Genomic DNA, 11,867 nt, shown 5'->3' with positions numbered 1-11,867 from the left:
GCAGCACTAAATGAACACAGCAGGTTCACTGAGGTATAACATGCAGTGATGCAGTAAAGCACCCTTTTGTAGGTGTGCAGCACAATGAACTTTGACAAGCAGTCATGTGAACACTACAATCAAGATAAATTCCATCACCCCAAAAAGTTCTCATGGTCTTCATCATTCCCCACCCGTTCTGTCTGCCTTTAGCAGAATGTTGCATAAATATTCTATATTTATGGAGTTGTATTATGGAGCCTTTTGAATCTGGCTTTCAGTTATTAGTATAACACTTTGTGATCCATCATGTTTTTGAATGTACCAGTAGTTTCTTTGATTAGGATTCCAGAATCTACTGGAGTGCTTACTGGTTTAACAGAATAATCTCAATTGTACCAAGGTTGGCTAGAATATTAGCTTTTAAATGGTCTCTCTCACACACCCAAGTCAGAGCAAGTAGAAAGTCACTCACTATCACATTGTAATCGTGACTGAAGGTGAGACGATTCCCGAGTTTTCTGTTCTACGTTTTGCTGTAGAAGACTCTGGCGCTCTTCCTCTTTTTGAAGTAGCTCTTCCAAAAGTCTGGTTAAAAACAAAAAGCCATCCAGAGAATCTTAACACCAATTCAACTCAAACATCTGTTAAGCATTAAAGATTGAAAAAAGTGGCATGATCCTAATGGTTAGTCTAGTTTCTTCAAAGTTCCATGATCAGGTTTCAGCCTGCACGTGGGCAAATTCCTCATGTTTCTCCCCTTGAATACGGACCAGCGCTCAGGGCAGGAGTATATTTTTCTCAAGATGAGTCATGAACCAAAAGGTAACCCAGCAGAACTCGGTCAAAATGATTTGATAACTTCATCTTGTCTCCCTACGTCAGATGAAATCACTGAAACTAAGGTTCTTCCCTCCTCCCGGGGGGAGAAGCCAAGGAGGCAGAAGCCTTACACCTGCTGGAACAGCTGGGGGATGATGGGAAAGGCTGCTGCGAAAGTGGGAGGAGCCTAGCTGCGAAAGTGGGAGGAGCCTACCGCAGCCCAAAAGGGAGCCCAGGACTTTGAACAGTGCGCAGGAACTGGTCTCACGCTCCCACAGACCCGATATCCCCAGGCAACACCCCTTTGGGCAGTAGGTGCCATCTTCCTGCTCTGTGCAGCAACAGCGAAGGCACCACCATACCGCAAGGACAGGTGTGCTTTGTAGGGAGGGACTCATGCTTGTCAAGTATTGACAGTTGGTGCTGGCTGCTATTTAATTGCTAATTCAACAGTGGGGAAGAATAACCTTTGAACCTATATATAACATTTTTTGAATTGGTGATTATAAGCTTTCCCAGAAAAACGTTTTTTAAAAGTGGTATTACTATCAACTTTCTCATTTGTTACAGTTTGAAAACTTAAAAAATTTTGCCACCACCACCACCAGTTCATTAAAACTCCAGGTCTTTCTAAAAAGAAATGATTACATTTGCTTGAGATTAAATGTCAGAGATCCCTAGGGGTGTATGCTGCTTTTCTTCCAAAGTGTTTACACATGGCATCTTCCCCAGTTGACTCTTAATCAGCATTACGGATGACCATATGACAGAAAGGCATAATCTGGGACCAATACTGAGTTTGCTATAGCTGTGGCTTATACTTGTCATAGGCCATCGATGATGTGATTTCCCTAGGACAAATGAATCATTTTATTTCTTTAACAAATTTTTGAGTACCTACTATGTGTCAGGAGGTGAATAAAACAGACCTGCTCTTTGGGGACAATCATAATAGTGCCAGGATCCCCTGACTGGGAGGGCAGTCTGAATGCCCTCCCAGGGATCATGACAAATCACAAAAGATTCGAAGATGAAGGGGCAGACTTCCTTAGGATCAGGGTTAAGGGCCACATGCCATTGCAAAGTGCTAACCAATCCTCAATTTGGCAAATTCTGCAGGGGTGGGCTGCAGATGTCTACTGCTGAGCCTGTTGGAGGTACCTACAGGCCATGCCAGGGGCCCAATGTGGCAAAAAGACACAACTCCAAGATGCTGCTGCCTTTAATATGGCTAAACGCTGTGTGACCTGTGGCAGGGCACTATACTTGGATTACAATATTAAAGAAGGGAAGGCATTTAATCTGCCAGTTGAAGCTGAGGATACCCCTTTGCCCAGTTCCTTGGTGGTGAAGATGCTTTTCTGAGACCTGGGTGAGACACTCAACAACTAAACCGATTGCCTTGCTGGTCCAGGTCATTGTCCCACCCCTGCTGACCTGTTGGACTCCTGCCTGAGACTTTCCAGCTCAAAATTCACGTCCAGCTGGTAGAACTGCTGGGGCGGGGCATTTGGGGCAAATACTGAATCGGGTGTGGCCTCTCCCTGTAGCTCCTGTGCTGCACTTCTGGGACCGTCTGCTGGAGGAGAGTCCTGGTTCACCTCAACCAGGTCCTTTTTCACCTCTTCTGTCTTGGAGGTGGGCTCATCTTGGAGCTCTGCGAAATCATGAAAGAAGCAAGGACTACAGTTCAACAAGGTCATGGTCTTGTGTAGCTTACATTCCGTGCCAGCAAACAGGGCTATTCGGAAGCTAGCCCTGCCAATGAGACACTCTATTGGGACTGTGATTTTAAAAACGGAGAGGAACTATTTCACTCAATTCTCCGCAGTGCAAAGGTGATCACCTCCCATTTACAGATGAGGAAATTGAATCTTAATGATGTTAAGTGAGTTAGCGAAGGACAGTTTTTAAAAGGTACAGCTAGGTTTCTGACCTGGCCTCTGTACTTTTACTACAAAAAAGTTGCCTGCTTGGAGTTGGAAGTAGTGCAGCCCCGAGGATTAAGGAGCCTCTGGAAGCTGTGCTAGCTCCCATGCATTCAGGGGAGCAGGCAGAAAGACAGGGAGTAAAGTCCAGAGAGGAAGTAGCAGTGTCAACACAAGTGTTGCGAGCCTTCCTTTGTAGAAAGTCATCAATGAAAGACAATCAACTTGGCTATTAAGCAGCTCTAACACAGAGTCAACAAAAGCAAAAGATATCTAGAGCCCTGGCTGGTGTGGCTCAGTGGCTTGAGTGCCAGCCTGCAAACCAAAGGGTCGCCGGTTCGATTCCCAGTCAGGGCACATGCCTGGGTTGAGGGCCAGGTCCCCAGTTGGGGGTATGCAAGAGGCAACCACACATTGATGTTTCTCTCCCTGTCTCCTTCCCTTCCCCTCTCTAAAAAAATAAATAAATAAAATCTAAAGAAAAAAGATATCTAGAGCTACCACACCATTTTGAGAGAGGAGATCGATCGAGCCATTAAATCATCAAACAGCAGCAGGTGTTCCTAAGGATGCACTCTAGGATCTATGCTGACTTTTAGATCACAAGTCTAGTCCTGGTTAGAGAGCCACAGAGCACAGAAATACAGCACCAGGATAAATTCTAAGAATCACAGAATCTTAGCCCCAAAGGGCCTATGACCGCATTACTTTATTGCAAAGAAGCATAGCCAAGGTGAGAAAGAGAATGTGACAACTGTTGAGTGCAGAGGACATTTCTGGTCTTTTCCGTAGTTTGAAGCTGACCCTGACTGAGAAGCAGGCACTTACCTGGGAAGAGAATGTTGAGTGCGGCCAGCACAGCTTGCTGGATGATGCTGTCCATCACAAACATCAAGTGGCAGTTACTTACATGGTTTCTCAAAATTTCATTTACCTATAAATCACAAAAATCCACATTTCTGGTCCATTGTACTTCTAAAAATATATGACTTTTTACTAATTCTAATTTGCTTCTACTCTCTGAGATACAGCATTAACTAGGCTGCTCTGGATTTCTGCCCTACTTACATTTCTTCTGGTCTGAGTCTTTCTCCAAGCTGACCCCAAGGGTGCTGGGGTCCAGGAGATGGGCACAGTGATCACATCTACTGTACTGGGCCTCTTCACTGCTTACTCACCGACCACTTACTGAGCAACTCTGAAGCTTCAGGCTCTGTGTTGGGGGCTTGACACAAAGCTCAGCCAGACACGGTCTCAGGCCTGGAACAACTCACACTTGCTTGGGCAAGCACATAAGCTTCAACCCCAAACCTAGTCGGCTGGCAGAGAATACTTGTTCCCAAATTCTACACTCCTGCTATTTGTAGCCAAATGCAAATGGCCCATTCACCTGCATTCGCATATTCAGTGTTTAAAAGGAACTGCTGAAACTGGGATTCAGGAGTAAACAGGTGAAAAGGGATGGGGACTGAGAGATGGTAATTGAACTCCATGGGCTTGTTATAAGCTGTTTCAGTGAGCTTCCTGCCTTCTGGCATGTTTTTAGGGCCAGATATAGTACTTACAGCACTGTGAAATCCAAACAGTACCAGCTGAATCTGACCAAGGGACGGGCTGTCAAATTCCAGGTCCACCTCTAGCTTTGATATCATGGATGCCATCACCTTGACCTCCTGGGAGTGGATGAAGTCCCTCAAGAACCTAATTATTTGCTTGAAGTGGTCGACTGAGAGGTACAGCTCTTCCGAACTCTGATCACACACACACATACACACAAATCATGTTCATTAAGTCAGAGAGGAAGGGAAATTCAAGTACTGTGGGAAACTAGATTAACTAGGTTGTCCATTATGCATTTGCTAAGGAACTGTGGACACCTCAGGTGAGATGGGGTCTCTCTTCCTGAAATTCCTTCCATCTTTCCTGTTACAGGGTTATGTGGCCCTTTTCCTCACTGGCCTGCACACATGCAACTAAGCCCCCTTAGGAATGGTCCTGCCATCCTGTTTAACCCCTTGTAAGATCCCCCTTGATGGGCTTTGTCGGAAGGGGCAGAGTGGGCCAGTGGTCTCTCCCCAAAAGGACCTTTTGTTATCTAAGTTATAATTTCAATATTTTCACCCATAACCTTTCTCCCTAAGGTGGCTGTTCTCTCAGAGCAGGTCAAAGGCTGGGAGTCCCTGGGCTTTGTGCTACCTTTTGGCTTGTTTTCCACCAGGGGGCAGCACCACCCCATCCATGTCTAGATTCACCGCAGTGTTTTGCAAACTGGTTTCAGTGGAGTTCTTCATTCCCCCTTTGTATTTTCTTTTGTTTGTTGAAGGGATGAACATTGAGAAATACCTATGATTATTGTCACTGCAAATGTTCCAGGGTAGCAGAAACCTTGGTCCCACTGGCCCTGTTCTGGGACCTATACATGCTCCCCCTAGCCTGTACCTGGGCCACGCACTCCTGCAGCCTGGCAACCAGCTGCTTCTGCTCCTCCCTGAGGATTCTGTACAGGATGGCACGGCACTCGTCATCCTTGTTCAGCAGGAAGAGGCCTGATTCCCTGCTCTCAGGGTACAAGGTTGTGATCTGGTCTTCTAAGCCACAGCCATTATCCGGAATACTGAGGACAAACACAGGTGACAGACAACCCATGTCCCCGAGCAAAGCCTCTACTCTAAGACACCAGAGGGAAGGGACTAAGAGCTGACTCTGCAGTCTCGCCTTCAAGAAGATAAAATTACAGGATGCAGACTGATGGAGGAGAGATGCAGTATGTTTTCTATCCTCCTTAGCAGCATTGTTGGGAGAGGGAGGGAAAAGGGGAGGGGGAAGGGAGGTGGGATGGAGAGGAGGGGTGAGAGGGAGAATGAGGGAAAACTGGGGAGGTAGAAGTGGTGAGGGAGGAGGGGGTGGGAAAGAGGGCCAGAGGAGACAGAAGAGAAGGGAACAAGGAAAGAAAGAAGGGAGAGGAGAGACCCGTAAGAGAACACACCACACCCTCCCCTCCCATTGCTGGCCACCTGCCACCCTACAGATCCATCAGAAAGGAAGCAAAAGTCCTTCACATCCAACTGATTTTGACCTGGGAGGTATTTCACCCACCCCTCCCCCCTGAATAAGCAGCCCTCACAGGCCAAAAGCAAAAGGACAGGACAAGCAATACCTGAGCAGGTGGCAGATATCATGATTGGGCTCCCAGACTGTGTCGATGGACCTGGCAGGCTGCTCCTCCAACTCCAGGGGTTCAGGGTCACACTCCTTGCTGCTGTGGTCCATGCACTCACCCATGTCCAGGGCCGGGGCAATGGACTGGAAATCCTCTGTGTGGGGGGCAAAGATGAAGAGGAGGAGGCTCAGAGAGGTAGGGGAAGGCTCAGAGAGGGTGGGTGCAAAAGGGGGAGCTAAGAAAGGGAGGATGCCTGGAGAAAGGCTCAGAGAGGGAAAATGCTGGGGTGGGGAAGCTCAGAGATGGAGACAGGAGGCTGAGCGAGGACCCATGCTGGGGCTTTGTAAGCCTCTGCTGTTTTAACTGGTACGAACAAATACCCAAGGATCCTGGTAAGATGTGGTTTCTGCTTCAGCATGTCTGTGATGGGCCTAAGGTTCTGGGTTCTGACCAGCCTGCGGGCAACACTGATGTAGCAAGTCACCCTCTGGGAGCAATATGCTAAGGTACTCTGTTCTGCCTCAGATCCTAGCCACACCAGGGGAAAAAAGAATGGCTTCATTTTCAGGGGCCACTCTTAGGTCCCTGCCAGTAGGACTTACTGCCTTAGAAGGCATCGCTTGGCTACAGTGGACTGCAGGACAGCCGTCACAGGCAAACTCCAGACATGTCCTTCAATCCAGGTAAGGAGCCGCACAAGCGAACAGGCTAGGCTCCTAAAATGAAGCACTATGCCTTGCAGGTGGGGAAGACACAAAACTCCAGCCACGGTCCCTGTGGCTTCCCTCCTTGACACAATCCCCAAAAAGACTTTAACAAGGTTGGGAGGCGGCATCACTGTCACCTGTGGGGCTTCCTCCATCTCCATTAGGAAATCAAAGGACATTCATTGGTTGTGTTTTGACAACCCCACACCTGCTGCACCAGCCCACCTCCTGCCACTCTTCACAAAAATGGGTGCAGTATGGGCTCGCTCGGCACTCTGGAGAGCTGTTGCTCTCTCAACACAGAACCCAGGGGCCCAGTAGGTCACCCAGCTGTCCTGATAGGCCTCACCTGATGGCTTGGGAGCCGTCTGGGTCTTCTTACATTTGTTCACCTGGCTTATGAAACTGTTTTTGAGCAGGTCAGTGGCAGTGGCACGTCTGCGGGGTTCTGGCTCAAAACAGCGTAAAAGGAAGGCTCTGGCTGCAGCTGAAAGGACTTCTGGAATATCAGGGTGGATCTTAAACATCCCCACCTGCATTTAAGGGAGAAGTGGTCGATGAGACAGTGAGGCCTCAGGGAACCTAGTGTATATGCCTTCAATACAAAGCTCCCCACTTGCCATCCTGAGGGGCTGGGGATGCAGCACCTAAATGACTTGCACCTGTGTCCAAGCCCCACTGGCCTCTTAGACTTTCCCTAGTAGATTGTGGGGGAAATGATGATGGGGGAGTTTCAGAGCCTAGGCCTTAAGAAGCCCTGGGGCTTCTGCTGCAAGTCCTTTTGGAGCCCTGAAACCACCATGCTGAGGGGACACCCAGGGTGAAGGGCCACATAGATGAGGGCCTCTGAGAGCATCCTGCCCCAGCCAAGCCAGCACATAAGTGAGTCTGGGTAAGACCAGACAGAGAGCCAATAGTCAGGCCACAGAATCATGGGAAATAAAAAGTGATTGTTCTCAGCCTCTATAGTTTTGCAGTGGTTTGCTACACAGAAGATAATTGAGATGAGGCTGGGACCAGAGCCTGCAGCAGGATGCTCTAACTGAGGAGGTCCAGAGGCACCTGTGATCTGTTCCCTCATACACAGAGTCCCCAAAGGATGGCCTACTGACCTCTAAGGTCTGCACATTCGCAGCCCAAATCTTCTACCTCCAGCTGTAAAACACGTGCAGACCAAACCTGGAGGCTAGTCCCTCATGAACCATACCCTTATCCCCATGGGGTACAACTGTCCAAGGAAGGGGCACTGCCCTTTCCTCTTCAGGCTACTGCTACAATTTCTATTTCAGCTCCCACTTCTGGTCAGCTCATCCTTGTCCTGCTAAAGGCTCTCTGTCCCTGTGGAGGGGAGCAGAGGTCGGGACTGAGCTGTCACATGACACTGTGACATGGCAATGCTTCCAGAAGTCCTGATCATCTATCTTGCATAACCCATCCTGCATAACTGTCCCCATCAGGGGCAGCTCTCTTTTCTTAGTCCTTGTCTTAAAGTTTGCAATCTTCCCTGCATCTTTTTGAAGCCCACCAGATAAGGCCTGGGTGTAAGCCCTTCTGGTCCCCAGATCCACCCCATTTCTAGCTCCTCAGCACCCCCGGGGCTGGTGAAGCCTCGCTTACACCCTAAACAAGATCTGGGAGCTGCAGAGAATGGCCTTTCTACTTCACATCCACAAGTCCCTTGACCAGGATGCACTTACACTTTCTGACACGCTTCTTGTCATGGGCTCAAGAGTTTGGGTTGGGGGAGCGGGGAATGGGGAGTTACTAACCAAAAGGCATAAGGTTCCAGTTAAGCAAGATGAGACCATTCTGGAGACCTGCTACATAGCATCATACCTGGAGTCCACAAGACTGTACTTACTGTGTGCTGGAAAGTCTGTTAAGGGGTAGACCTCATGTTATGTGTTCTTAACACAATAAAAATTTGAAAACAAGTTTTGGATTCTGAGAACACTAAACACTGGATGGAATTCAACCCCCAAAATTTGAAATGCAGGGTGCATTACAAGTGGCACTCCTCACTTCAGGGGTAGGGACATGAGAGAACAAGGACCAGAGACAGAAATTCAGGACAAGAACCCAAAGAGGTAAGGGGTGGCTACTCCCCTGGGTCTCAGAAAGAAAACAAACATGGGTGGCACCCTAGCACCCTGAAACTACACTACTTTTACAGGTGCTTCTCCCTTAACTCAAAGGTTTTTCAGGGCTGCCATGAATAAAGTGGGTGGTTTAAAATAACAAATCTAGTCTCATAGCTCTGGAGGCTAAAAGTCTGAAACCTCGGTGTCAGCCAAGCTCTGTCTCTCTAGGGGAGAAGCCTGCCTTTCTTCTTCCCAGTTTCTGGTGGTGGCTGGCAATGCTTGGTGTTCTTTGGCTTGCAGATGCGTCACTGCGATTTCTGTCTCCACTCTCACACGGCCACCTCTCTGTGTCTCTTCACATGTTCTCTCTGTGAGTGTCTGTGCCTGTGCCCAAATTGCCCCTTTTTATAAGGACACCAGTCATGTGGGATTAGGTCCATGTGACTGATCCCTTTTTAACTTATTTCTGTAAAGACTGTGTTTCCAAATAATGTCATATTCTGAGGTACTAGGGGATTAGATCTTCAATATATCTTTTTTTGGAGGACACAATTAAATCCATAACAGCCACTTTAGGGGGTAACTCCCTTATGGGTTTCATTTTCGATACTACCCAGAAGTTTCTTGAAATTTTTCTGAAGGATTATAGGGGTCCCAAAAATAATTTCTACAGTCTTCACAGAGAGAACACAGGAGACATTATTTAATAGTACCTTTCTAATCTGTAGTAAAGACTGACCTTACATGCCAACCTAAAAACTCAATATATTTTCAAAGACTTTGTATAGCTAATTAACTAACCAGAAACATGAGGAAGAGATAGAGGGGAGTGACTCATGCCCTATGGATGAACTGAGCAAGTCACAGCCTCCAGATAGGTTTCCTGAGTGTTATAGGTAGTTGAGAGCAGATCAGTGGCCAGCCATGGCTCTCAGGCTGGCCCTGATGTTTTTCTCAGTACCAGCTACTATTTATTCTGAGGCCTATGACTGAAGCAGCAGGTAAGATCTTCAATGGCCCCAGTTGTCTCGATCATGGATAGACATGAAGGGCTAGGGGAGATCTCTGTTGTCCTCCAGCCCTGGTAGTCAGGGTCTTGTTGGGATTGCAGATGCCAAAGGACACTTGTCGACTTCAGTTCTTGGCTTTAGAGCTGCCTGACAGCTGCTGGGAAGGTGGGGAGCTCTGAGAACCTTCTGCAGGGGCTAGGCTTGAGGAAAGCAGCCACAGCACCCACAGCACCATGGGCTGGACTTGGCTCACGGGCACAAACCTGCACTCATGCTTTTCAGTTCTTTCTGGCAACTAGGCTGAGTTGGAGGCCCAGCGGACATGCAGGTGGGCTGAGAGGCAAGAAGGAAGAAATTACATTCTAGAATCACATTACACTAGTCTGCTTTTATGCACTGCAGCCTCACTGTCCATAAGCAGTGGCCATTTGACCTTCGGTCCTTTGACCTTCCTTCTTAGCCTTGGACCAAACAAAAAGGCTCCACAAAAGGTCATGGCTGGTAATGGACTCTTAACACTACAGCCCTCTTCAACTTTTCCAAGCGTACAAGAGACAGAAGCTGCAGACCTGACCTTGGACACACAGGGCTGTCCTGGCATCAGGTTCCCTTGGAGTCACTAGCAAGTATGTCACGTCCTTAAGGGAGCATGCCCAGTGGTAAAACCCCACCCACAGTGGCCAATGGTCCTACGTGGGCCTCCGTGTGCATGGGTTGCCCTTCCTGTTAGCTGTGGAAGGGTTTTATTTTCTATTTTTATTTATTTAATAATGTTTTAAATTAATTCTGGGAGGGTTTTCAGAATGACAACAAAAACATCACCAGACACTCAAAGTTCCATCTGTCCCAAACTCACTCAGAAACCTGTTCTCCAAAGACACAGACCCATGTGGACTTTGAGTCTTACCCAGTACAAGAGCAAATACCGATTCAAAATAAGAGGCTTAATTCTTCCTGCAAAAATAAGGGAAGAGGCATCCCTCTTTTCTTAGAATATTTACTTTACAAGACATGTAAGTTCTCCCTCTTTGAGGTATATGTCAATATTTTAAAAAGGTAAGTAAGCCTCTTGCTGGGAATGTTTTTCTCAAGGACCCAGGAGCCATGTCTTTGAATACCCCCATCAAGGAGATGCCTCTGTCTCCTGGTGTCTGTTGGAGTATAAGAGCCCAACTTCAGTGGCACCTCGCTTTAAAACTACCACCTATCTTAAAGATCTGAGGTTATTTTTCCTTTGGGTAAAACAGAGATGGTCACCCCAATGAATGTCTGGTGTGCTATTGTGACCAATGGCACTACCCAGCCCTCGCACCTGAGAGCTAGTTAGCATTTCTCTTGAGAACACAGATGGAAAGGGTTGTACTGCTTGATTCAATAAAAGGATGACAGTTATTTCTGTCTTTGTCATCTCTTAGCGGATTGCCTATGATGCACAGCATACTCTGGCTGAATGCCTGTTCTACAATAAAACTGCTTCCTTTCTCTTCTGTCTTTGTGGAGGGGTTTCTGGATTGGAAGGACATTTTGATTTTCATGACATTTCCCCAACACCAGCAACTAAATCACCAAACATGTCTTACTTTGTACAATGCCACTTGAGGATCACCGAGCTCAAAGAATGGAGGCCTGCCGGTGGCCATCTCAATGACGGTGCAGCCCAGGGACCAGATATCAGCTGGGGAGCCATACCCGCGAAGTCCTTGATTGATAATCTCAGGTGCCATGTACTGCAGAGTGCCTATTGGAAAAAAAGAAAACACACATTGTGGGCACATTATTGTGTAAAAACTAAGCAGATCATTAGTAAACAAGAGTGTGAACTCTAACTCTCATATTAATGACAGATGGGGCCTGGTCTCATGCATAAATGATATGGTTGCATCTTTTCTTAACCAGAGACATGCAACATGTCTTCCTTTAATACTAATCATGTTGAGAGAGGGTCACTCAGCCCCATGAAGGATAAGTGGGCCAAATTTAATAAGCACATATTAACACAAGCCAGACAGAGGGACACCACAATGTAAGAAACACAGTGCAGGACCTTTGGGAGCTGCCTAGTGGAGGAGACAGACATGGTGATGATGATGGTGATACAGTGGCAATGGTAAAATATAGTAAGTACTATAACAAGTATGTACACATAGGGCTTCAAAAATATGGATAACAACTTGCTTGAT

General features: G+C 47.3%; 1 protein-coding gene across 1 annotated transcript in view; it reads right to left on the bottom strand.

Moving 5' to 3' along the window:
• The window catches only part of MAP3K15 (mitogen-activated protein kinase kinase kinase 15), a 92,228-nt gene that overhangs the window by 1,522 nt on the left and 78,839 nt on the right, over window positions 1-11,867 (bottom strand). Inside the window, exons 20-27 of the mRNA XM_045855863.1 lie at window positions 11,268-11,425; window positions 6,946-7,129; window positions 5,887-6,043; window positions 5,169-5,343; window positions 4,295-4,480; window positions 3,558-3,663; window positions 2,239-2,458; window positions 455-567 (exon numbers count right to left, since the gene is read on the bottom strand). Coding sequence (XP_045711819.1) covers window positions 455-567; window positions 2,239-2,458; window positions 3,558-3,663; window positions 4,295-4,480; window positions 5,169-5,343; window positions 5,887-6,043; window positions 6,946-7,129; window positions 11,268-11,425 — 1,299 coding nt within the window. The remainder of the gene's footprint in view (window positions 1-454; window positions 568-2,238; window positions 2,459-3,557; window positions 3,664-4,294; window positions 4,481-5,168; window positions 5,344-5,886; window positions 6,044-6,945; window positions 7,130-11,267; window positions 11,426-11,867) is intronic.

The sequence above is a fragment of the Phyllostomus hastatus genome, unplaced genomic scaffold (assembly GCF_019186645.2).
Source record: "Phyllostomus hastatus isolate PE091 unplaced genomic scaffold, TTU_PhHast_1.1 phas_scaffold_12, whole genome shotgun sequence".
In the NCBI taxonomy this organism is placed as follows: domain Eukaryota; kingdom Metazoa; phylum Chordata; class Mammalia; order Chiroptera; family Phyllostomidae; genus Phyllostomus; species Phyllostomus hastatus.
Note: the sequence above shows the minus strand (reverse complement) of the source record. Positions and strands in the feature narration are given on the sequence as shown.